Source organism: Carassius auratus, chromosome 9, assembly GCF_003368295.1.
Source record: "Carassius auratus strain Wakin chromosome 9, ASM336829v1, whole genome shotgun sequence".
Taxonomy (NCBI): domain Eukaryota; kingdom Metazoa; phylum Chordata; class Actinopteri; order Cypriniformes; family Cyprinidae; genus Carassius; species Carassius auratus.
Genome location: NC_039251.1, coordinates 22493795 through 22519035, shown reverse-complemented (window position 1 = coordinate 22519035; position 25241 = coordinate 22493795). Strand labels below are relative to the sequence as shown.

Sequence of the window (25241 nt, the reverse complement as noted above, 5' to 3'; positions counted from 1 at the left end):
GAAATACAACTGATTGTATCTTGTATGACATTGTATGGGATACAAACCAGAGCAACACTCAGCTCAGAAAAAAAATATTGAAGTGCTAAGAAATATAATATTCTCCTACTGTATATTTTCGTTATGAAATAATAATGAACAGGATCTCAGAAATCTGAGAAAACACACAGAACACAACCATTAACAAAGAGCAGAAAAAAAATCTGTTTACTTGCATCTGAGCTAAGTACAATTAATAATGTAAAAAAAAAATCACAAAGGTATAACGATCCCAAACGATTAAACGTTATTCAGTTATTACTTAATTTATAATAATAGCACAGATCAAACTATATAATTCAGATGTCTTCTTTATCTAACAGTTTTTTTTGGCCCCAAGTAAACAGGAGTGTGAGGCTTAGGATGACTTTTATTTTGAAAAAATAAACTAATAATAATTATCTAGTACTTCCGGAACTTTCAACGCGAGCTCGTAAGATTTTACGATGCTGTCATGCTATTTGATTTGGAATTAGATTTATAAACAAATGCTTTTGTTGCTGTTGTTATTGTATTTTTGTACTTTGAAGCCAAACATGGACATTTATGCATCAAATCGATTCACTGAAGGAGTTTAAGTTACTTCCTGCTCGACCATCTGTTTACATCAACCTCAGCAGTACTTTTGATTTTTGCACTTATATGCTGTCTATGCTTATATGTATATATAAGAGGAAGAGGAAGTAATCATGCTGAAGGCTGTTATTCTTATCGGAGGTCCTCAAAAGGGTGAGTAAATATCCCTCAGACTCGTATCAGTGGTGCAGACTGACAAACATCAACATTGTGTACGTCCTGTCATGTGTAGTAGACCTGTGACCTATTGTTTTATTGTTTTATTTTTTGTGTATGTGATATTCTCAGCATTATTATTAATAATAATTATCATTATTATATTCTAAGGACAGGACCTTTTTATCCTAAATATGTCTTAAATACCATTTTGAAATAAAGTATTTCTTTTTTATTATTATTATTTTTTTTGTGTGTGAATAAGATGGATAGAAATATACAATTATCATCAGTGGACATTCAATGGACCTTAAATAATGGAAAGTCTGATTTTGTGTTCCTGCTGTTCATACAGGCACCCGGTTTCGCCCGCTGTCTTTTGAGGTGCCCAAGCCTCTGTTTCCAGTGGCTGGAGTGCCAATGCTACAGCATCACATTGAGGCCTGCTCCAAGGTACATATTTTCAGTTCATATAGAGATAAATAGATATTTAATGAATTTACCTATAGGGAAAAGTTGTGCACTTGTTTATCAATTTTTATGACTTATTATTTTCTTTAGCTTCCGAATATGAAGGAGATCTTACTTATTGGCTTTTACCAGCCCAATGAAGAACTAAACAGATTTTTGTCATGCGCCCAACAAGATTTCAAAATCTCAATAAGGTATATAATAGAAAGTATAATATCATTATAATGTAACATTTGTATTAATTGTTTTTAAAAGTTGGAGACGGCTTTTGTTTACATGGATTGTCTGAATCCCCCTCAGATACCTTCAGGAGTACGCTGCTCTGGGCACCGGAGGAGGAATCTACCATTTCAGAGATCAGATTCTGTCTGGCAGTCCAGAAGCATTTTTTGTCATGAATGCTGATGTGTGCTCAGAGTTTCCTCTGCCAGAGATGCTGGACTTCCAGAAAGAGCACGGAGACGCTTACAGTTTTGTCATCCTAGGCACCACGGTTAGGAGTTCTTGTGTTTATGTGTTAAATCATAGATAGATAGAATATAATAAAAGACACAAGACAGGCTGTTTATAAAATGCTTGAAAATCAAATCTGATTGTTTCAGGCCAACAGAAAACAGTCCCTGAACTACGGCTGCATTGTTGAGAATGAACAAACTAATGAGGTAATCAAGATTATTATTATTATTATTTTTTTTTACTTGAAGCAATAAGAAATAAGATCATAAGTGTCGTATCATATTCTCCAGGTCTTGCATTATGTCGAGAAGCCCAGCACGTTTGTGAGTGACATAATCAACTGTGGAATATACCTGTTCACTCCAGAGATATTCCAGCACATCGGAGCAGTTTTCCAGAAGAACCAACAGGACATGATGTTGTGAGTGGGACAAATCCTGTGGGGTTCTTGAGAGGAAGTGCATGCATACTTAATCCATTTCTTTCTCTTGGTTTTGTTCATTTATCTTTTTCCCTCTAACTCCTTCCTGTCTGCCATCATTCTGTTTCCTGATCCATCATCAGATATTATGACCAGGGGTAAGTTTGTACGTGGACTGAAGGTCTGCTTTGGATGTAGAACGAGAAGGAGCAAGTGTGATGTAGATTTTGTAGTGAGCTCACCTGCTTGTGTGATCTGTCAACTAGAATCATCTTAGCATGTTGTGATGATAACAACGCTTCACACATGTTGTGATAACATCACAAACTTTGATTTGAAGCAAAAAAAAATATGATAATTGGCGTTAAACACGATTATCTAAAACATATTTGAAAATGATGTGTATTGATGGCTTGAACAAAGACTTAAAGGAAATTTATGAAAATAGGCTCATTTTCCAACTCCCCTAGAGATAAACAGTTGAATATTACCATTTTCAAACCCATTCAACCGATTTCCGGGTCTGGCGGTAGCACTTTTAGCTTAGCATAGATCATTGAATCTGATTAGACCATTAGCATCTTGCTGTTTTTTTTCCTATTTAAAACTTAACTCTTCTGTAGTTACATTGTGTACTAAGACCGATTGAAAATAAAAAGTTGTGATTTACTAGGCTGATATGGCTAGGAACTATACATTTAGAATAGTCTCCAGCGAATTTGTGTAGTTGCAGCAATAGCAGAGTTGCTGGGGACTATTTTCAGGCACTGCGTAATATTACTGCGCCTGCTGCACCCATGGTATGGCAGCACTGTTCCTTGATTATTATGTTGGAATGAGAGTATAGACGCTTTCAACGGCAACAACATAAACAAACGTTAATGCGCATGCACGCTTTTGTGGACCTAACTTAACACTCTGGATCTTTGGCATTTACCTTTTATTTTCATTAATTTGTTTTTGTTTAAGTTTACTTTCCTAATTATGTGTTTGTCCATCATGTCGTTTTATATCATTCTATGTCCTGGGTTGTAAAACATATCCTGATATCACCAGAGGGTGCAATTAAGATTTTATTTGGTACTATGTGGTTGTGTTCTGTAGAGAGGAGCAGTCCAATGGCTGGCATCGGGCAGAGGTGATCCGTCTGGAGCAGGACATCTTTACGGCACTGGCAGGCCAAGGCAAATTATACGTGTACAAAACAGACCGCTTTTGGAGCCAAATCAAATCTGCAGGGTTAGTTGTTGACATATGCTGTTTAATCACAATTATGCACTGATTATGCTGCTGCATTGTGTATTTAAGGTTATGCTCGCCTCTTTTTTTCAGATCTGCGATCTATGCAAGCCGTTTGTATCTTAATCAGTATCACAAAACACATCCAGAGAGGTTAGCTACTAATAGAGAAGGAGGGCCAAAGACCAGAGGTAAATGCTCAGTGGAAGTATACATTTTGTTTGTCTGAGAGAGTCATTTATGCAGGCCTTCCAATGCATTTTTTTTTTTAGGAAATGTTTATATACATCCAACTGCCAACATCGATCCAACTGCTGTGGTAAGTGTTTCTTGATATTGACATTTAGAGTTCCTCATCAATCATTTGCAATGTATTAAACTTCTGCAATGTGACACTTCTGCATGAAAAAGTATGTTCAGCAGAAGATTTGCAGAATAATAGCCATCAGGATTTGATTTGAGCACAAGTATGTTTGGTTATGATATTAACATAGCAATATTGTACTTGTGTAGAGATAGAATGGATAAACTTATTTTAATAATTCAAATGAAAACAGGTAATCTAGAAAAGTAAGAGAGTGCTAGTATTAGAGGGTCAAGTTGTTCAGTTTTTTAATAAATCAAAAGAAAACAAGTAGAAAGATTAGAAATAGAATAAAGAACTCTTGTGTTAGAGGGTTAAGTTTAGATGGTAGAGATGTTTAGATGTTTTTTGAAGATGGCTAAAGACTCAGCTGCTTGGATCGAGTTTGGCAGATCATTCCACCAGCTGGGAACAGTTAAAGGGTTATTTTATCCAAAAAAGGAAAATTAGCCTGCGTTTTACTCACCCCCAAGGCATCCTAGGTGTATATGACTTTCTTCTTTCAGATGAATCCAGTTGGAGTTGTATAAAAAATTGTCTTTGATTTTTCAAGCTCTATCATTGCAGTCAGCGGGTGTTGCATTGCTTCAGTCCAAAAGAAGATAAATAAAAAGCGCCCATCCATAAAAATAAAAAACTTGTTTCACATGGCTCCGCGGGGTGAACAAATGCCTCCAGTAGTGAATCGATGTGTTTCCATATTCCAAATTCAAAACGTAACAATCACTTTAATCTAGCTTGCCCTCATTGTTGTAAACGGAAGAAGTCTGAAGAAATGTCTGTTAGACGTGCTAAGATGCAAACAGCTATTGCTGGATCATCACGATGGAATGAGAGGTAGAACTAAATGTCATCAGCACAGCAGTGATACGAAAAGCCATGTTTTTGAATGACAGCCTAGTGATGTCATGTAGACAGACAAGAGAAGTATTCCAAAAAACGGAGCCCTGAGGCACCCCAATAGCTACAGAAGATGTTGAGACTTGGACAGCTAACACCTATGTTGTTTCTTTTCTTTTTTAGTTAGGTCCCAATGTGTCCATAGGAACAGGTGTAACGATTGGTGCAGGAGTGCGTGTGAGGGAGTCCATCATCCTCCATGGTGCTACTTTACAGGTGAGTTCATGCTCCTAACCAGTGGCACAGAACTCTCCCTTTCTATCCCTATTGCTTTCTCTTGCATTTAAAACCAATGACTCGACACAATATTACACAGTATATTAATTTTGTGTTCTATAGGATCACAGCTGCGTTTTGAATAGTATTGTGGGCTGGGACAGCACCATTGGCAAATGGGCCAGAGTGGAAGGGACCCCTAGTGACCCAAATCCTAATGACCCATTTGCCAAAATTGACAGTGAGACACTGTTCAGAGATGGAAAACTAACACCATCCATTACAATTCTAGGTAATTTTATAGAACAACATCATGAATATATGCATTTAAAAGTGGTTCATCTAATGTGACTTCTCACTGCTTCTCTCTCGATCTCATCAGGCTGTAATGTAAATATCCCATCTGAGGTCATCATACTCAACTCCATCGTCCTGCCACATAAAGACCTCAACAGAAGCTTCAAAAACCAGATCATACTGTAGTTTCATTTATTCTTACTTGTCATTTTCATACAAATAAAACAGTTATTTGAAATGAAAATGGATGGATGAAATGGATGAATCATCTGAAGATAAAATGTCTGCCACTGTATTGTGCATATGGATTTACCATTGTACAATTATCTCGTCAAAGCTGAATAAAACAAATGCAGAAAGAGTTATGCTGTAGAATATCTTCTCTTTGTCAAACTGTTTCTGGAATGACTTGAAATTCGTTTTATTTACAGCTTGTTGGCTCCCTCTTGTCAGTGAAATGTTCAAGATATTCACAAAAACAGTGCAAAAAATGAATGTTTATTCGTGCAGTCTGTTACCATTCATTCCAGCATTTAACATGTCATGGAAAACAAAAAATGGTAAGACAAATGGTAAAATCTTGTAATTGGATACCAGTAGTATTGCTATTTGTTTTGAATAATTGATGTTTTTGTGACTGCTCCCTGTATGAAAGCCAAGCGCAGTGCAAGAGTCAGACGTCTGCAATAAATTATATTTTGATTAAGTCACAAAAGGTAATAAAGTAATTTACTGCTGCCCTTGTAGAAAAATCACAGTGTCTGTATTTATGGTTAAACAGCTACAAGACCATCAATTATTATTTCTTAACCTTTAAGATCAAGACAAATTATTCAATTACAGACTTCACATTTTGCAGTTTGTCAACAAAATGCTTATTTAGAAATTTATTATACTGCCTATCTTCTGAAGGCACTACGGCAGATTCTGTCCTTATTATTAAAAAAATAAAATCCACAAAGGAGGAGATGAATTCATCTAGTTTATTTCAAATCATTTTGCCATTTCACCCTGTGTTCATAACACCTTTAAATATTTTCCAGGACATTTCCTACATGCATAATAAATAGACAAACATTCTGCAGAAAATACAAAGGGTGTAGTCTCATATTTCATAGTTTTTTACACTTCTGGACAGAATTACATTCATAGGAAAAGTTTTTTCAAGGTAGAATATGAAGTGCTAAAAAGTTTCATTTTTTGTGGTGGAGAAAAAACAGTTCAGTGTCCCTGTGCAACACAAAATATACACACACACACACACACACACACACACACACAAATCATTTGGGGGATGTGAAGAATTTCTTTTTCCCTGAATCATTTTTTGGTTTGCTTCTAGAAAGAAAAATAATGGTTATGAAAATCCGCAATACGAACATGCTCCAGACCAATAAAACAAGGGATAGTAGCTTACGGGTTATTGAAAGTGCCACCGAAGTGCTTGATCCGACCCTTTATTGAGCCACCGGATGTAGTTTTAGAGTATTTACTCAACTCAGGAGAGGTCAGAGGTTTGAATATCTTATCTGTTCCCACAAATTAAAAAAAAAAAAAACATTTTAAAACATAGACTTAGGCAAAATATAGACTACAAACTGAAAAATACAACAACATTTAAGATTTTAAAATTATTTTAGACAATAAAAATGGAATTAAAATAAAAGAAAATAATAATTAAGTGAGCAATGGAACTTTAACCAGCCAGTTTATATGTTAACTTTAAAGACCTGTTCACAACAACAAGGATGACAACTATAACAACCATAATTTAGTTAAAGAATTCTGTATATGTTAAAGAATAGCAGCTATGACTGATAATGGGACAACATTTTTTTATATTGTTAAAATCACTTTCACAACCCTTGAACAACTGATAAATCAAATTGTCAATCAAAATCCATTCCGCTTTAAAGAGCTTGAGCATTAACGTGGCAGACGACAGAACTGCAGTTCATGCTTATAGTAAGATGAACGTTATTTTGTGCTGGTGTGGATAATCATTTAGTTATGGTTATAATTGTCGTTCTTGTTGTGAATGGGCCTAAACACATGGTAGAAATCATTGTACCTCTGCTAGTGCTTGGGCGGACACCGATGACATTGGAATCCACCACAGGAAGTACTGTATCCCCTTTCTCAGCTAGAAGGCCTTCCCAGAAATCTGAGGGGAAGGACAAAAACCGAGCTACTACCTGTTGCAAAGAAGTTAGAAGAGGTTTATTTCTTGAAACAAAGCTAAATACACAAGGAATGAATCACATTTGGATTTTCTTGCTACCTACTTTGGGCTGGGTGTTCGTGTCTCTCATAATTGTCATGGGAGAAGGTTCTAACAACCCGTGACCAATGACAGTGGGCCCAAACACTCTGGATAAGTTATTCAGATCCATCTGACACGTCGGACTCTGCATTACTCTGAGAAAGAACATAAATGTGGTTGCAACATGTTTAAACAAACAGGTATACAAAGTCAGAGTTGCAGAAATGTCCAAATCGGAGCAATTTACCTCTGCAAATGCAGAATCAGGAAGGCCAGGGTGTCTTTGTTCGGCTGCGGCAACTCTTTGATAGTCTTTATTAATGTTTCTACACTCTTGTCTTCATCAGCCATCTCTGCGAGTGAGAAAAAAAAAAAAAAAAAAGACGACTTTTGTTAGACCTAGCCACAGTATCAGATTCAATTACGCTCCATTGCCAGAGCAATAGATCAGGTGAATTATCACTATCAACTTTTGTAACTTTAAGGATATCAGGTTTCATGGAGCAAGTACATAAACACCTGTAGCAGCGTTTGCATTATGAAGGACTTTCTCTCATTTGCATGCTACAGCCATTCTTGGCCAAGGAAATTAGACAATATGCTCTCCCCATGACATCCAATCCAATTTATAATTTAAAAAGGGAGGTACTTTACCCTGGAGTCATCCTGAATCTATGAGAAAAAAAAAAAAAAAAAAAACTCCATAATAATAGCAGAAGCACCCTGACTGCTCCTAAATCTGCCACTTAGCCTTCATTCAGCAGTGGCGAATGAAATTAAAATGCTGAAAAAGACAAGCGCTGGTTTGGGAGATAACGTTCGACATTGATTGTTTCTGAGTCATCAGGGACTTGTCAACTGTGTCACAAGTAATGGGAAACAACCATCCGCCCTAAATGAATGAGAGTACCATACGTCCTCCTGCCTCTGGCATACACAAGCACCAGACGCTTGTTATAGAATCCACCCTCCGCAAAATTGTCACCATTTTGGATAATCTAGTCAGACTCCTCGAAGAATATAACATTTTGAAAGTTGAATTGGGACTATTAAATGTCAGGACAAGATGGGTCTCTTGATAGATTTGATGAAGTTTTAAGTAGTAAGAACAAGGCTTTCAGGACAGACAGCTTTCAAAAATCAACTCACTGACTTTCTAATAAATGCTAGGGTTTTTTTTCTAGAATGACCAGAAAGCCCTTTAAATAAACACTGTAAATATTAAGTTATAATACTTAACCATAAATATTTTACCTCAAAGGCTTTTGTTTTAAAGTGAATTAATACAAGGATGCATTACACTGATCAAACATGGCAGTAAAGATATTTAGAATGTTACATAAGATCACCATTTCAAATGAATGCCATTCTTTGAACTTTCTCTTGATCAACGAATTCTGAAAACGTATTAAACTTCTCACAAAATGTTAAAACAGCACAACTGTTTTCAACCATAAGAACCGTTTCTTGAGCAGAGAATCAGCATATTAGAAATATTCCTGAAGTATCATGTGACACTAAAGACTGGAGTAATAACTTTTGAAAATTCAGCTTTGCCATAAAGGGAATAAATTACATTTGAAATATATTCAAATAGAAAAAAAATATTTTAAATTGTGATAATATTGACCAATATTACTGATTTTACTGTATTTTGATAAACTAAAAGCAGCCCTGTTGAGCACTTAAAAAAATATTGTATATTTAAAATTAAAACCAAATCCTTCTCCATAATACCCACCAGAAGCTTCCATAAATGCTCTGTGAAGCTTAAATGTTATGAGAGGCTCCTTGAGCTTCCTCAGGAAGTCTTTGAGGAGTCCACAGACAGCATGAACCTCTTCTACTTTGTGGAGCATCAGCGAGCCTTTCCCAGAAATATATTTCTCCCTCAGCTCCTTTACCAGCCGCTCTCCTCCAGGCACTCTGTAAATACCCTTCTACACACCCCAGTCAGCCATACAACAAATGAGATACAGAGAACTTTCATATATCAACTCTATACGACGTAAGTAGATGTTGTAATGTACTGCAATATGTTAGAAACGATTTGTTTCTTAAATCCAAATTAAGCTTAATTATACAGCGCTGTGTTTCAAGCAGTGTAATTATACTTCAGCTTGAGAAACTATCCCGGTGTTGGTGTATTATTGAGTAAAAACACCTCTTCAAGCCCTCTTCTCTCAATTTCATGAACACACTGAACAATCAGAGAGGGAATCCTTGGACGTGTGGTGGAAGCAAAGCTCTCTAAAGTCTCCTATAAGAGGGAAACAAACAGAAGCTTTGACCATGGCATCTCTACACAAGGATGTGTACGTACACTGTGCACTATGAAGGGTGAATACCTCATTGGGCTGGGTTGAACCATGAGCATTAGGACTGCATCTCTCCACACATAGTTGTTTACACTCAGGATGGCTCACCAATCGACAGTCTCTGCATTTTATGGCCAACTTCCCAAAGCGAATCCTCTTCCCACATGGCACACATGTCTCTGGACGAATCACCTAGAAAACATAATCCGCTGACCCAGGAGTCACACAGGCCCCATTCAGACCAGTCTGCACCTATTATTTTTTTCTTTTTTTAAAGTTGAGATTTAATTTTTTAATAAACAGTTTTATTTTTATTTTTTCCTCTGACCCCTCTTAGAGTTAAAGCCTGTATTTCACTATGACCGTTTCATAAAAATGCACATTGAAATGTGCTACACAAACTGTTAAGGGATAGTTCACCCAAAAAGGAAAAGTCTGTCATTACTCACCCTAATATGGCTTCAAACCCATAAGAACTTTGTTCATCTTCAGATTGCAAAATCAAGATATTTGTGATGAAATCCAGGAGCTTTCTGACCCTGCATAGACAGCAATGTAACTAACATGTTCATGACCCAGAAGCGTAGTAAGGACATCATTAAAATAGTCCATGTGACATCAGTCATTAACAGTAATTTTATGAAGCTACGAGAAAACTTTCTGTGCACAAATAAAACAAGACTTTATTCAACAATGCTTCCATTCCATGTCAGTGTCTGCCATAACACACATGTTGAATGCGTGCGTTATGGCAGACACAGGTTTGGAACAATATGAGGATGATTAATTAATGAATATTTTCATTTTTGGGTGAACCATCCCTTTAGGTCAGACACCTTGTTAAAAATTAAAACTTTGACCACTTATTAACAATTGTAAACCAGAAGCCACATATTTGGCATAGTTTCCTTATATTGCACTTCATTATTTCACTTTCCACTATTACATACTGAAATAATTGCATAGTGCACATTCAATAGGCTGGGGAGGTTCTGAAACTGTTATACATTTATAGTAAATGCAACTCTATTTATGAATAATTACTTTTATATGATAAATTCAAGTTAAACAATATAATGTATTATATAACATGTTAAACAATATAATAAAATAGAATATAATAATCCGTCATATTACATGGATCCTTTTCACAGACTGAAAGTTTTACTATATATTTTTTATGTTTTCATATTTTTTTATTGTATTTTATATGCTTTTAGAACTTTATACTTTGTGTTATATCACCTTTAAGTAAAATAATATAGTTGCATCGATACTGAATCGCTACATTATATTTTTCAGCAGCTAGAGGGTAAAATGTATGTTTTGAAGGAATGCAATTCACAGCTTCACTTTTGGAGAATGAGATGCACACATGCAACTTTCATCTCTCTCTCTAGAATTAATTCAAATAAATAATATAATAAATGTACTCAAAAAAAAATAAAAATAAATAAAGTTTGTTGTGGTTTTCGTCCACAACTTTCAAGTTTACCCAACTAAGATAATTTTAGCTTCTGGGAATCCTGGGAATGTGAAAAATGTCTCTAATATTAAATCATACTATATAAAAAAATAAAAAAATAAAAAAATAAACTAAATGTTTGCTTCCTGACTCATGAAACTGATGTTAAAACCAGATGTGAAAGCCTCACAATATGTTGAGAAGTACTACTGAACAGCCTCCTACTGTTTTTTGCTGGAAAACATGCTGCAAAGTCTTATCCACGGTGGGCGTGAGGTCCTGAGGGACGGCTGGCTCCGGGACGCTCACCTCCATTTCAACAACTGTTTCAGCCTCTGTGACTTCACTGTGTGCCCACACAGACGTTTGTTCTGCACGAAGGACTCTGGTTAGTTTCAGAAGGTTAGAATGTGTCAGTGAAAGTGGCACCTTCTGAGTCTTATTTACCATCAACAGACGGAAAATTTTCATTTCTGAGAGCCCTGGACTGATATTCTGGAGTCTCCTGGGTTATGTCTATTACCATGTGAATCTGACCTCTAGTCTCTGGGGTAGTGACGGATGCCTTCACAATCGTCGTCTCGATTTCCTAAGCACATACACAGACAAACAAACACTTAAAATCCATTTGAAGCCAATCATTCTCTCTGCCGAAATGGAAGACCCTTAGAGTAGCATAACAATTGGTTATCTAGCTCGTGTCCACGTTCCTGGACAAATGTAGTTTCTCAAGGTGCCAAATTGCTTTGCTTCTCTCTTAGTGATCAGTGCCAGCTGAGTGGGAGTGATACGAGTCCCATGGAGGGAGACAGACAGGACATGGCCCACTGCTTCTCATCCGAGCAGTGTGGCAGTGGGTGTGGGCGATTTGAGGGCAAGCAGTGACTGATGAACGAACGAGCTGATGAGAAACGACACCAGACTAACCTAAAGAGGGAATACAGTATAATCCCACTACTAATATGTAGAGTATGTATTCACAAGATATACCTCACACTTTTTAACTGTGCGTTACAGTCCTCACTGATATCTCAGCTAGGGGAGAGGTTTCATTAAATGATAAGTGATATCTACAATTAATAAAGATTGAAAACACTATACTGACTGTAAAATTAATATGATGCATTAACTTAAAAGTTACAAATGATGCATGGTGGAATCAAATATCGAAGATTCAGATCATTTGGGTTTAAAATGTTTCACTCTTGGTGGTTTTGTTTGTACCGAAACGGTTAAAACAACTGAAATAAGAAAAGTAAAGAGTAGATTTAATAAACTTCTACCAACCTTCTCCAGAGGTCTAGCCCCCAGTAGATCTCCTGAACGCCCGCTTACTCTTCCTCGTTTTTGAACCGGAGGACCAACACTTGGGCCCATTGATGACCGCTAAAAACAAGCAGTGATAAAATGAGACACATTAAGGACAAAACTACAAAATATACTAGCACTTAACAACAGACATAATGTTGTGTCTTCTAGAACTTGAGAAATTTGAAAAAGGAATGGGAATATTTAGTGTGCTATAAATATATCATAATATAATATTTTATCTAATAATGTATAGCATACATTCAGAACTCATTAAAATGACACAAATGTACTCATTTAAACAGCATGATTGAATGATGTTAGAATTTTTCCTTTTTGCTACTTTAGACTAGATTTGGATTCCTAGCCTTTCCATTTATTCCATCTATTTCCACTTTTTTAAATGCATCACGGTTTACACACAAAAAAACATGAGGCATTACAATCGTCTTAAACATTGAAAATAAATAAGTAATGGCTTACTAAGTAATGGCAGTTGATAAATCAGCTCCGTCATAGCAGGAATAAATTATTTTTTAAATATATTAAAATAGAAAACATTATTTTTAAATTGTAGTAATATTTCAAAATATATTAACATTTCAACAATAGACACAATATGAAAGAAAAACAGTAATTATCTAGAAAACTGGCAGCACTTACTCTTCTCTCACGAGCTCTTGACTTGAGAGGCTTAACAAACGCGGTGTTGTCCAAGTCCTGGAAATCATACCAGCGAAATCATTTTCAGAAATCTTTTCAATGACTTTTATGCACATGGGTCTGACAATAATCCTACAGCATGAATAAAAATGATACTAAATATGATACTCCACCAAGTCATCATCCGTTCTGTCATAACTAATGTCAGAGTGTGACAGAAAGGAGGACTCATCAATCACTGATAACCTGATATAAAGACACAAGATGGAAAACGGCATTGGGAAAGGGGAAAAACTCCAAACTGAGAACTGCATCAAGTCCGTGCCGATCGCTGAGGTACCGTTTTCCTCTGTGCTGTGGGACACTGGCTCCTTTGTGACTGAAGCTGGTCAGCATTGACCTCTGCTCGTCATTGAGACAAGCATTTGACTTGCTGTCATGCACCAGTACGTCACATATCAACTGCATCTGCCGCTCCTGTCAAATGAATGAATGAGCGAAAAAGATACAATAAGTATCCTTAATAAACTCTCACAACAATGGTTAATAAATCACAGAGAACTTCTGTTTTATGAACTCTCTATGCACATTAACACATGAGTCATGACCGCCCACAATCACATGGCCCTGTACTCAATGACGCCCTCCACCAAGTCTGTTAATCACATTGTGGCCAAACTGGCAACATTTTCCTTGTTGGCTTCAACATTTACATACAAATCTCAAGGTGTAGTAGCTAAACAGCCCATTTAATTCACGAAAGAAAGAAAAATAGTATATAATAATAAAAATTAAATAATTAAACACAAAACACAAACACAAATCTAGCTTCTTTACATTACTGCACATGGGATAAGATTTTAATTTTAACCAGGCACTGGTAGTCGGCCTCAGCTTTGTAGCGTTTCTTGATCTCCACGTCCAGCTGGTTCCGAGCATGTTTGAGTTTGACCTCCAGCGCAGCTCGAGCCACATCAGATTTGACCAGGAGCTCCTTCTGTTTTTTCAGCTCCAGCTCTGCATGAAGCCATTTCTTCCGGGCAACTTCAAAGTTCCTCACCACCTCGATGAACTCTTGTAGATAAAAGACAACTGGTGAGATTTCAATATGGCAAAATATACACGCAGATCAAAGAACGACGGTCAAGACAAAACATGCTTTCTGAAAGCACAAGAGTAGTTTTTTTTATGATTCTAGCACAAAGATATGAAGCGGTTACAGTTCAACAATAAAAAGTGGGTAATCTGTGGTAATCAAATAACCATTTGCACGTTTTTTTTCTCAAAGTAAAAATGTAACAAAAAATTAAAAAGTATTTGTGTCTTTCAAAAGATCTGTTGAAACAATACCCTCAACACTTTACAGATGTCTAAATGATCCCTCATGTTACACTGAAATTGACTCAACTTACCTTTTCAACATCCATATAAAAATAAGAGTAATTTCAAATGAGTTTATTTTACCTTAAATGATTTTAAAATAGTCCTGCATTTGACTGAACATCCACCCATCAATACATATTATTAAAGCATCTGTTTTTATCAACGAGCGGGCATACAGGGGGTGATTGCTAGCTAGAATAGTAGCCTTATCAGTGATCAAATTGTACAAATATTTAGGGGGGATGGTGTGCTCAGTTTCTTTTTCAGTTGGGCAGGGTTTTGTGGTCCAGTAGCTAATTGTACATAATGATTACGAAATGTGTAATTTTTAAAAAGGTTTTTATTAAGTGAAAGAATTGCCTCATTAAATGAACTATTATTTATACTTTTTTTTTTTTTTGCTTCTGGTGCCTGAAATGGAGGAATTTTGGTTAATATTTTGCTAAATATGTTTTTGAGCTGGTAGTGATGGCACCTTGTCTGGATTAGGAATGTCATGGATAAATATGATGACAATAAAACCGCCAGTAGGTGGCAGCAAGTCCACGTTTTAATAAATTATTTATTGAATCATTCAAATCAAACGATTCGTTCAAAACGGATGATTCAATTAGAAACCAAACCAAACAAGTTCATCTGAATGGACTGTTGAGTCACTGGCTCACTCGACTCGTTCATAAACGGATTCATTCAAGGAACGAAACACTGTTGCTGTTCACTGTTGTAAAAAATTAATGGCACATGTGCTGATATTCAGAAAAGTGCATTGCTTGCGCAATGAATATAAAAAACGTAAAATAAATCTGGATATGTTGCCATTTAAACTTCTTGCTCAGTGCAACATAAAAACCACGCTACAGCAAATAGAGAACAGTATGGCAAAACTCCACATATAGCCTACAATACATCTTACACTGCAACCACACAACAACACACAACATGGTGGAGAACCATTATGTTTAGAAAAAAAAATTAATATGAGGAAAAATACAAATAACAAGAGTTTTTGTTTTTGGAGCTCAGGGTCAGAGATGCAAATTTAAAAATAAATAACAGGTCCCATAATATCTTACCGAGCTCAGAGTTAGACGCTTCTTCGATAGCAAGCCTTTGCAAACACAGACTGAGGACTTCTCGTATAAACTGATCCCCCATGATCGAGTCGGCATGATCCGAGGATCCGCATCAAACTCAAACAAACCGCTTTAAATGCGTCACGTGAGTGTAAAGTCGCGGGTCACATGGATTGCAGGCTGTTCTGAAAATTGTGTTTGGACGGAATATGCTACCAGAAGTCCATCAACAATCGAAACAAAGTTATTTAAGCAGAGGTAAGAGCGTTCAATTCACTGAATGTGTTTTGAAAATGTCATTACAACTGCCATAAGTAACGTTAGGCTATTTGGCTTGGCACCTGCTAATACTTATGTATTGTTTATCTATTATTATTTTTAATACAGTTAATATCAGGGCTAGTTTCAGTACAGACTACATGATAATCTTGACTAGCCTAATTTACATGAATTAATGAGTCAATGGCACTGTGGAAATGTTTATTTATTTATTTATTTTTATTCTTATTATTACTTTAGACAACCTTAGTCATTTCAGTTTGTTGTTGTTGCAGTTGATTCATATTTACTTTATTATATGCCATGGATTTTGTTGTTGTTGTTGTTGCAGTTGACTAAATCAAAATACAGTTAAGTATTTTGATTTAGTCAACTGCAACAACAACAAAATCCATGGCATATAATAAAGTAAATATGAATCATCTTTGGTCTACATGCCAGTTAATAATACAAAATGAAAATAAAGTAATTTTACAGATTTATTATTTTGTTATACCTTATTTGGGATACATTTGAGGAGAAGAAAAAAAAGAGTTGAGTTTGAAATAAGAGTAGATACTCTTATCTCACCCTAAAACCAAACCCGTGTCCAGTTTATTCAAGATTTCTCTCGGCCCTGCTCTGTTGTGGCCAGTAGAGGGCAGTCGAGGCATTCAGTGTTGAGCATCCAGGATTGTTCACCATATGGGGCTCTGTTTGAGTTTGCCAGTGATTAGTGTGGTGTTTGAGCAAAGCTTTGTTGTGTTTGCTTGACTCAACGCTGTTCACAAGAAAATAAGCTTCTCTGTGATATCATGCTCTGAGTTTCTACTGCAAATGCTCCATTACACAAATAATGGGTTCTGCTGCTACTGGAGTCACTTTAATTTAGCACCCAAAAATCTTATTACAGTCATTTTTAACATGGCTGCTTTGAGCATAGGAGATCAAGAGCAGTGGTGTTTGGAGAGACCGAATTCAATTTTGTTGGAAAATAAAAGACTTGCAACACCAGGTCTTTCTCATTGTTGGATGTTTAACTGGCTTGCGAGTCCTTGGTCATTGCATGAGAAATATGAGAAATATTGCATTTGAATTTAGAGCTACCTTTAGTACTGTCATGGGTTTCAAATGTCGTCCTTTGCATAGCAATATGCTGCTCGGTCTTGATGGTAAACATTTTAGTTTAGCAGTGTTGCATTGGACTAGATCAATCTGTTTTCTTTTTCTTCTTCTCTAATATTTAATTTGTTTAAATTTGAATGATTGTATGATAAACCTGTGGCTCTACTTCTAATCATTCTTAAAGCATCATTTTGCATGATCTGTACCATTATAGTTTTTTTTTTTCTTTTTCTTGTTGCATTGTATACATTTAGGGTTAATATTAAGGGGTTATGTAAAATAAAGGATCATATTTAAATTTCTGTGCCTTTAATTATTAAAATTTTCTACTAAAAGGGGCAAAGGCACCTCATATTGGCCTATGTTCACTCTTTGCCTTTGTAACCCACTGTTTGCATTGAGTTTAGAAATGGAGTTTTCCTCTCTAAATTAAAGCCCCTGCTTACATCGACATTGATAAAAATGTAATTGTGATTGCGTGTGCTGTGTGGAATGCAAAATCTGTTTTTCTCTGAGGCAGCTGGGATATTTGCATTGTTTAGAACCCACAAAATAATCAGTTTCTGATGGCAAATCCACATTTGCTTTAGCAAGCTAGTGTGGCGTTAATCTTGGGAAAACATGCATTTATAAAAGAACCTCATTTGTTTCATAAATAGACATGGCATGCAGTTCTTCTCTGATTAATATAATTATTTGACATCATTATATAAATTATAAGAAATCCTGAACATTTTTAAAACGTTACTTATTTTTGTGTGAATATTTTATTACAGATTAGTTTAATTAACGTTTAGTCATGAATGAATCACCCAAGAGTATCATTTATAAACCAAACTCTTTTAAATACACTTTATCCTTGTACTTTTTTCACTGAAAGATGTAAGATAAGTTATGTTAATTCGACTGGGACTCTGCAGCATTGAACAAATAGATTTAAGAAGCTCTGTACACAAGCATTAAAAAAGCAATTTATTGTCTGTTGCTTAATATTAATGTTTGCTTTACAGTGCATTGGCTCATTAGGAAACTTATTGCCTTTGGCTGAGTGTATACACAGCTCAGCAGATAAGATGCTAATCTGAGGACCAGAGATGAATGTGTTTGATACTAGTCCCTATTTAGTCAACACGGTTTTCCTGAATGAGCCATTTGTCTCTTTAAGTATTTACCCAAAACCCAGAGAAGCGTTCATTCTTAGGTCAAGTCTTGATTTGTTCATCCTTTTTATGTGAGATGAGATCTGCTGTCCGTGAATGTAAAAGTGAAGATGAAGGATGTGTGGTGCTTGGTGCTTGTATAAGCACAGACTGTCACATAAAAGCTGTTGGGACATTGTAGTCCTCCCCTAAGCTTGCAGGGTCAAATTTGATCTGCTTCATATCCTGAACCCAGTAATTCCTTCCTAACTGACCTGTGTAGTAAAAGTGAAAGCAACCGAAAGCAAAAGCCCAACACAATCAAATGAAAACAGTCTACATGTATTCAGATCCTGACTTGAGCTTTGACCTCTTTGTGCCAGAATGCAGTGATACATATTCGGAAGTGATCTCAGTAATGAGCTTTCAGCCTGTAGACTGTTCTTCAGTTCAGTGAATCCAAACTTTCAGTCTGGTACCCCTGACCACCTCGTCTCTCTCACCACAGCACTCATGATTCATTTAAACAAGTGTGACTTCAAGTCAAAAGCATACTAGAAATAAATATGAATGCAGAGCTGGGACTCTCCTGTGCTCTGTGGTACTGCTAACAGTCATGAGCAAACCAAAACAGAATACAATTATGCTGTTCTCTTATGGTTTGATTATTAATTTAATAAAATATGTGTGTTTTCTTTTGTTTGTTTTCTTTGGCAAATAATACAAGGAAATAATTAATATATTTTTTTAGCTATAACAGGACAAGACTGAATAAAAAAAATGCTACCTGCTAATGGCTTGCTAAATAAATAAATAAATAAATATTTATTAATGATTATTATTATTAGTAGTAGTAGCAACAGCAGAAATGGCAAACTAACAAGACAGAATCCCTTCTATATCCAATTAATTTATGTAATGTATATGTCTGTATATATTCATTTATTTGATGGTTTACTTCACACCTATGAACAAAATGTCAATGAAGTCACCCTTTTTTTCTGGTAAGAAATGAAAATAAAAGACCAAATACAGGTGCTTCCTTCTATAGTGGCTGTGTGCACTGCACTTAGCTGCTGACAAAACCCCAAATTATGCTCCTAGGGAAAGAAAAATATCAACCTCTGGAGACTCGGATATATAGAAACATTAATAAAGAAATAAATAACTAAATGCGCCGCATCCAAAGCTGTTACTGAAACTGTCAAAACAAAAAAGCCTCAAACTAATACACGTAGCTCAAGTCGCTAGTCTCATAATCATCTGTTGTTGTGAAATGATTCCCTGAATCTATTCTAATACCCATGTGAGCATTGATTTCTGCGCCAGGTACAGTACATCTGTGAAGTTCGTATGAGGTGAGCATGGAATAAACAAGGAATATTCATGCATGACTTCCCCAACTCCACCGGGACCCATTATCAGCACCGCTGATGCAGGAAATAGATTGAATGCTGAAAATAATACCCTTGAATAATTAATCAGATGGCTTTTAAATGTGCAGCAAACACACTAGCTTCTCTCTAGGGGAAACAGAACGTGTGATTTTACAAGTGCAAGTTTAAAAGCCGAACTGGGTTTACATCTGAAACAGCAGAGAAGCCGATAACTAGGTGGAGGAATTGGATTAAACCCATATTTGCCGTGGAAAGCCTTCACCGTCTATGTATGTTTGCTCTGTGCTTTGATAAGGCAGGAACAGGCTATGGGATCCAACCCACAGTGTAGAAAAGGTCAAAGTGGCGACCATCTTCCTTGATTGGGTTTGTTTTTCGGTAAGTGCTTTATTTGATCATGCTCTATCTCCATATCTTCTGATTGGTGTCGTTTGATGCACATAAGCAGAACTAAGCAAATATTGGATTTCCAAGTGCACTTGACCATTTGTGATCACTTATCAGTTTATGAGATGACTAATGTCTCTCTGGCTCTTTAGTCTTAGTAGGGCTTAGAGAGGATAACACCAGTGTGTTTTAAAAGTACGCGGAGGAGAAATGTCAACATTTAATAGTATAGCTGGTTTCAGACTGCCTTCCATTTCTTGCACATTTGGATTCATTTTATTGTGTCGGTTGTTTAAGAAATTACAAATGTCACTGGTTGACCTTTCGAGTGACATTCCAGTTTCAGGTAATATCAAAGCAACTAGTTGCATTCAATGAGGCAGAACTGCTGCTAGCTTTGCTTTGAAGAGGCAGATCGCTGTACAGTCTCTATAAACAGACTAGCACTAAGAGTGTAGAAATACATATATGTTTCCTCAGTCTCAGCTGGTGTTCTCAGGTTTTCGGTAAATTTGCTTGATAAAGAAAATTAGAAGCAGCTCTTGCTTTTTGTTTTGACACAATGGCTTAAAAATGTGCTGTAATACAGTTCTTCTTAAAGGGACGGTTCACAAAAGGTATGGAATAGTGAGAATTCTATAGTGACGCTATTGTTAAAGTAAAGCTATTTATAACTTTCATTATTGAAAGAAAATATGATAAAACTGAAAAATATTTCAATTATGTCTCACTAAACATTAGAAAATCTTTAGTTGCCTTTTCTTCTATTCAGATAGATAATGAAAAGACCAACATTTAAAGTTGAACTTATCTAATTGTATATGCAGCTGTGGGCTTTACTGCAGATGAAAAGAGACAAGACGGATATGAATGATTATAGAGCAAAGCTGTTCCAATATTAACAATCACTCTAATGTTTCCTAAAGGTAAAGTTTTAATTCTGGATCTGTTCTCAGGCTGTATAATGGCATTCTTGGCAGAGCACTGTATGTTTTAAGTTATTTGACAATGATGTGGTTCCAAATGCTTTGCCACCTGAAAACAACCATCCCTTTTGCTACTGTTCACTTACACTGTCAAATGACTTTCAAGCATGAAATGGATTGGGCACATCTCACTGGAGATTTTATTTGACTTTTTTAAATATATTCTAGCCAACCTCGTCCTGTTGTTCCTCCGAGTTGCTTGTCCAGAGAGGAACCGTCTTGATAGCCTTAAACAACAAAGTCAGAGTGTGAATAGGGAGAGAAACTCCTGTATCAGATGAATGTAAATCTTGCCTGAATGGAGGACAGGTCTTTCAGTGCCACATTATTTGATTGAAGATGATGTCAGCCACCCATGCGGTATATATTGTTTTGGTTTTGGAGTTACGCAGAGTTCCCATGACTTTTGAAAATCCTTTGCACCACAGTTTTGACTCATCATTCTGTCAAGCAGTGACTGCAAAGGTGTCAAACAAAGACACACATTTTGGTACGTTTAATACAGAATACTGTACTATCAGCAGTTCATGCAGTATCTTCACAGGGTTGAAATTATGACAGAAAAGGTTGGAGGATAATATAAATCACATAATATACACTGTGACATTTGATCCAAAAGACTTGAAGTCATTTAAAGACATACTGACAATTTATTGAATTTGATGCAAAATACTAGAGCAGATGATTACACTATTATTCACACCTTTGTGGATTTAAAAAAAAAAATACTTTTATTATTAATAATTTGATCAAAAATGACAGTAAAGGCATTTATAATGTTGCAAATGATTTCTGTGTCAAATAAATGCTGCTCTGTTAAACCTTCTATTCATCAAAGAATCCTGAAAACTGCTTAATGGTTACCACAGAAATATTAAGCAGCACAGCTGTTTTCAACTTCAAATCAACATTGATTTCTGAACATTCAGCAGTATTACCGTTACTGTATTTATATCAAAGAAATGCAGCATTGGTAAACATGGAAGAATTTCCAAAAGATTTCAAGCTGTTACAAATCCCACTTATTTGAACAATAGTATACAGTATATTTGCATTCATTATTCATAAAAGCTTCTAAATTCAGATAATACATATCTGGTATTCAGCCAGTAGACTGAACGGTTCTTCTGCAATGTTTTACGTTTACATTTATTTATGTCTGTGCATGTCTAAGTGAAGTAATTTTGAAGTTAAGAGATGTCAAACGTTTGTTTTGAAGCGAGGACACAATAAGGAGACTGCATTTTTACACAAATCATAGTGTTTTTGTGTGCACATATTTTAGCAAATTGTAGAGTGAGATAATTCATTATTTCATTTTATTACTTTGTGCAATGAGCAAAACAGTAATAAACTACAGTAATAAATGACTGTAATAAACTCCAACAGTCGTCATCTCCTTTGTAGAATGATTTGCATTCTTGGGATGTTAAGCTGAAATTGCAGGAAAAGTACCTCTATGGTACATGCAGTCACATTCATAAGGACTTTCTAAAAACAACAACGTATAGGCCAACTACCGTGGAGTTGGCTGACCACATAGTGCGTATTGGTGGGCCATTAATGTAAACACAGTGAGTTATTTATAAACTGAATGTACAGTACACTGACAGGAATAAAGATCAGATGTGTAACTTGTACCCAGATGGCGGAGGAGAGTACTTCACAGGCTTTGAGCTGCCTTTTTAGTAATGATAAAAGGAACCTTTCTGCAGCTTGCAGGAGTAAGGTTGTTTTATTGTTTGGTCTGAACCCTTTTTGATTCTACCACTCTCTCTCTCTGCCCTGCAGGTCTCTTTTTAAATGTTTGTATTTCGGTACATTTGCGTCATCAGTGCGAGTGCCACCCTGAGTCCTAGCAGCAGATGTTTACTGCTGTAGCCAGGGATCTCAGGAAGAGAAGGTGCTCACTTCACTTCACTTCACTCTAAATTTAGACATACACACAAAATTCAGCTTGCACGCGTCTTAAAGCACAGTCAACAATGAGAAATTATTCAGAATATGTGTTATATTTATTATATATAAGGGATAATGTACTTGCAGAAGATTATCACAAAACAAATCACAATGGTGATAAGGTGAGAAGCATAGGGGTCTTGTAACACCCTGAAGGGCTTTGTTGTGTGATAACAACAACAACCAACTTGATATGCAGTCTCCTACTTATTACATGGCTATTTGCCACATAAGTAAATAATTAGACATAAAATATTGATTTAATTTAGTGTATTTAGCTCATTAAACACAAAGTTTCCGCAAAGAAAAAGTTAGCAAGCAGCTTTGAGCCTATCTGAAGAAACAAGTTAATGTATGAACGTGTAAAGGGTAATGTACATTAATATCAATTATTACACCTCTTTTTTTCCACATACATAATGACAGGCAAAAGGAATTTGTTACCTCGGCTTAATTTTCTTTTTTCTATACTTTCAGGAGGATTGACTGTACCAAATTCTGAATGATATTATTTGTCATTTCAACTAAAGGCTCTTCATTTTTGTGTCGATCCTCAATCTAAAGCTTCATGGAGAGTAATCGAAGCTGACAAGGTCAAACCACATAGGCTCCAACATATTTTATTTGCTGGCACAGGAAATAAAAATGATAAATATAAATTTGGCCCAGCTGTGGCGAATTCTATTAGGATCTGGAAAAGGGTGGAATGTCTGATGGGAAGACATTTCAAATTTTTAACCACACATCCTTATGGCTAGGGATGCACGATATTGGATTTTGGCCGATATTCGATATGCCAATATTTTCAAAATAATTTTGGCCGATACCGATATATATACAAATTTTTCGCCTGATATATTTAAACTTTAATTTTACTGAAGAGAAATCCATGTATCTCTTCTGTACTGATTCTACCATAAATGTATTATTTTACAGATCTAGACAGACATTCACACCTGAAAAACAGGTCTTGGTGCTGCTCAGGATGATGGCTCTTAAGATGTGTAATCATATTTGTAGTGTTGAAAGACTGTTATTTTACGCCTCCTCGCATCACTTGTGCTTTACAAATATTGCAAATAGCAACTTTGTTATCTGTTTGACAGATCTCGAAATGCCTCCACACAGCTGACATGTTGTAAGTTTGAGTTTTTGGCGCTCAAGCTACGTTCATGGTAGTCGCGCGCGCACACGCCCCCCTATCGGTTTGGCTCATCAGCAGAAATATTCATGTCGGCCGATGCCGATGATGGTCATTTTAAGCTTTTATCGGCTGATACCGATGTTGTGCCGATATTATCGTGCATCCCTACTTATGGCACAACTTTATGTGGAAATCGGCCATTTGTCCAGCCCTCTTGGTCTGCATTGGCCATAAACCCATGCGGTGACTTATATGATAAAAGACATTTCAAGAACTAAGTTTTGTTTACCAGCATCATCATATTTTGTCTTTTTTCAGTTACGCTCTGCTCTCAAGGCCTCTGGAGTTCCCTGGGCATCCCTCATTTCCTCTCATCCTATGTGGGATTGGATCACACCACCCTCTGGTTGGCCATCTGTTTCTCTAATATATAGAAAATGATCACAGTGCAAAGCCTCTTTCTATTAAACCTATCTGGAATCAAGAATGAACAGATTTTGACTTCGACTGGGTGTGCATATGTGAATGTAGTGTGTGCATTTATCTTTATTGAGACTCTTTTGGCTCCATAAAAAAAGATTACAAAAAATAAATATAAATAATGACAGGCACATGAAACTGATTTGAGAAGAATTTTTTTTTCTTATAATCCATTGCAGTGTACAATTGTTCTTAAACTAAATTTGTTGTAGGCCCAGTACTACTACTCAAATCCTTCAGTTTAATTTTACAATAAATTTAGTGAGCAACTAAGGTGCAACATGGCACTGGGCGTGTTTGAATGAAACGAGAGAACAAGTGCATCGGCAGTAAAATATGAGAGACATGAAAAAGTGGCGAACTCAGATACCCGGATGCGTAATGTGTACCAATAGCAGATCACATGAATTGTATTCCAGAGCAGTTTTTGCTGTTTATTTACTAAGTGACTTCAAATAGACTCTGATCTGGATCTAAAGCTTTAGTGTGAACACACCAAAAACTGTAGTTTGTCTCCTCCTGCATTGTGGTTGTTAGTCTGGAAGTGCAGCAGTGCTGTACTTAACTGAATCTGTTATTTTCCTCCATCCTTTGTGTTCTGGCCTATCACACGTTGGGGGATGCAGCAGTGTAGTGCTGTCAAAGGTAAAACATCATTTTGTCACTGAAGACTGACAAAGGCCTATTAATTAGTGGAGTTTCATTAATCCAGGCAGCTAATTACCCTAGGAGCATGATTTGTGAGCTTATCTGGCGAG

At 36.2% G+C, this 25241-nt stretch overlaps 2 protein-coding genes and 1 long non-coding RNA gene across 6 annotated transcripts; 2 read left to right on the top strand and 1 right to left on the bottom strand.

The window, feature by feature from the left end:
• Positions 1-440: 440 nt before the first annotated feature.
• On the top strand, positions 441-5845 carry LOC113108759 (mannose-1-phosphate guanyltransferase alpha-A-like). Of its 2 annotated transcripts, XM_026272052.1 has the most exons (13): positions 441-768; positions 1127-1224; positions 1333-1436; positions 1543-1735; positions 1845-1904; positions 1989-2119; positions 2263-2277; positions 3224-3358; positions 3452-3549; positions 3631-3677; positions 4746-4838; positions 4962-5130; positions 5221-5845. In XM_026272052.1, exons 1-13 carry the CDS (start codon positions 729-731, stop codon positions 5319-5321), a joined length of 1284 nt encoding a protein of 427 aa, XP_026127837.1. In that variant the 5' UTR covers positions 441-728; the 3' UTR covers positions 5322-5845. The 2 variants fall into 2 exon arrangements, with proteins under 2 accessions (XP_026127837.1, XP_026127838.1); XM_026272053.1 differs by lacking the exon at positions 2263-2277.
• Positions 5846-6105: 260 nt separating this feature from the next.
• Positions 6106-15774, bottom strand: si:ch1073-416j23.1 (rac GTPase-activating protein 1). 3 transcript variants are annotated; one of them, XM_026272051.1, is made up of 16 exons: positions 15609-15774; positions 14024-14226; positions 13493-13629; positions 13326-13398; positions 13153-13209; positions 12469-12567; positions 11629-11770; positions 11407-11552; positions 9747-9908; positions 9563-9658; positions 9140-9338; positions 7646-7751; positions 7421-7553; positions 7207-7330; positions 6553-6664; positions 6106-6473 (listed from the first exon to the last, which is right to left on the bottom strand). In XM_026272051.1, the coding sequence occupies exons 1-16, from the start codon at positions 15688-15690 to the stop codon at positions 6419-6421; spliced, it is 1926 nt and encodes a 641-aa protein (XP_026127836.1). In that variant the 5' UTR covers positions 15691-15774; the 3' UTR covers positions 6106-6418. The 3 variants fall into 3 exon arrangements, 2 of the variants coding, with proteins under 2 accessions (XP_026127836.1, XP_026127835.1); XM_026272050.1 differs by lacking the exon at positions 13326-13398 and having other exon boundaries at positions 13399-13629; XR_003292809.1 differs by lacking the exons at positions 6106-6473; positions 13326-13398 and having other exon boundaries at positions 7207-7299; positions 13399-13629.
• Positions 15775-15783: 9 nt separating this feature from the next.
• On the top strand, positions 15784-24476 carry LOC113108760 (uncharacterized). The gene is made up of 3 exons (XR_003292810.1): positions 15784-15866; positions 22692-22803; positions 24322-24476. It is a non-coding gene; the product is annotated as an uncharacterized LOC113108760 (long non-coding RNA).
• The last annotated feature ends 765 nt before the right edge of the window (positions 24477-25241 follow it).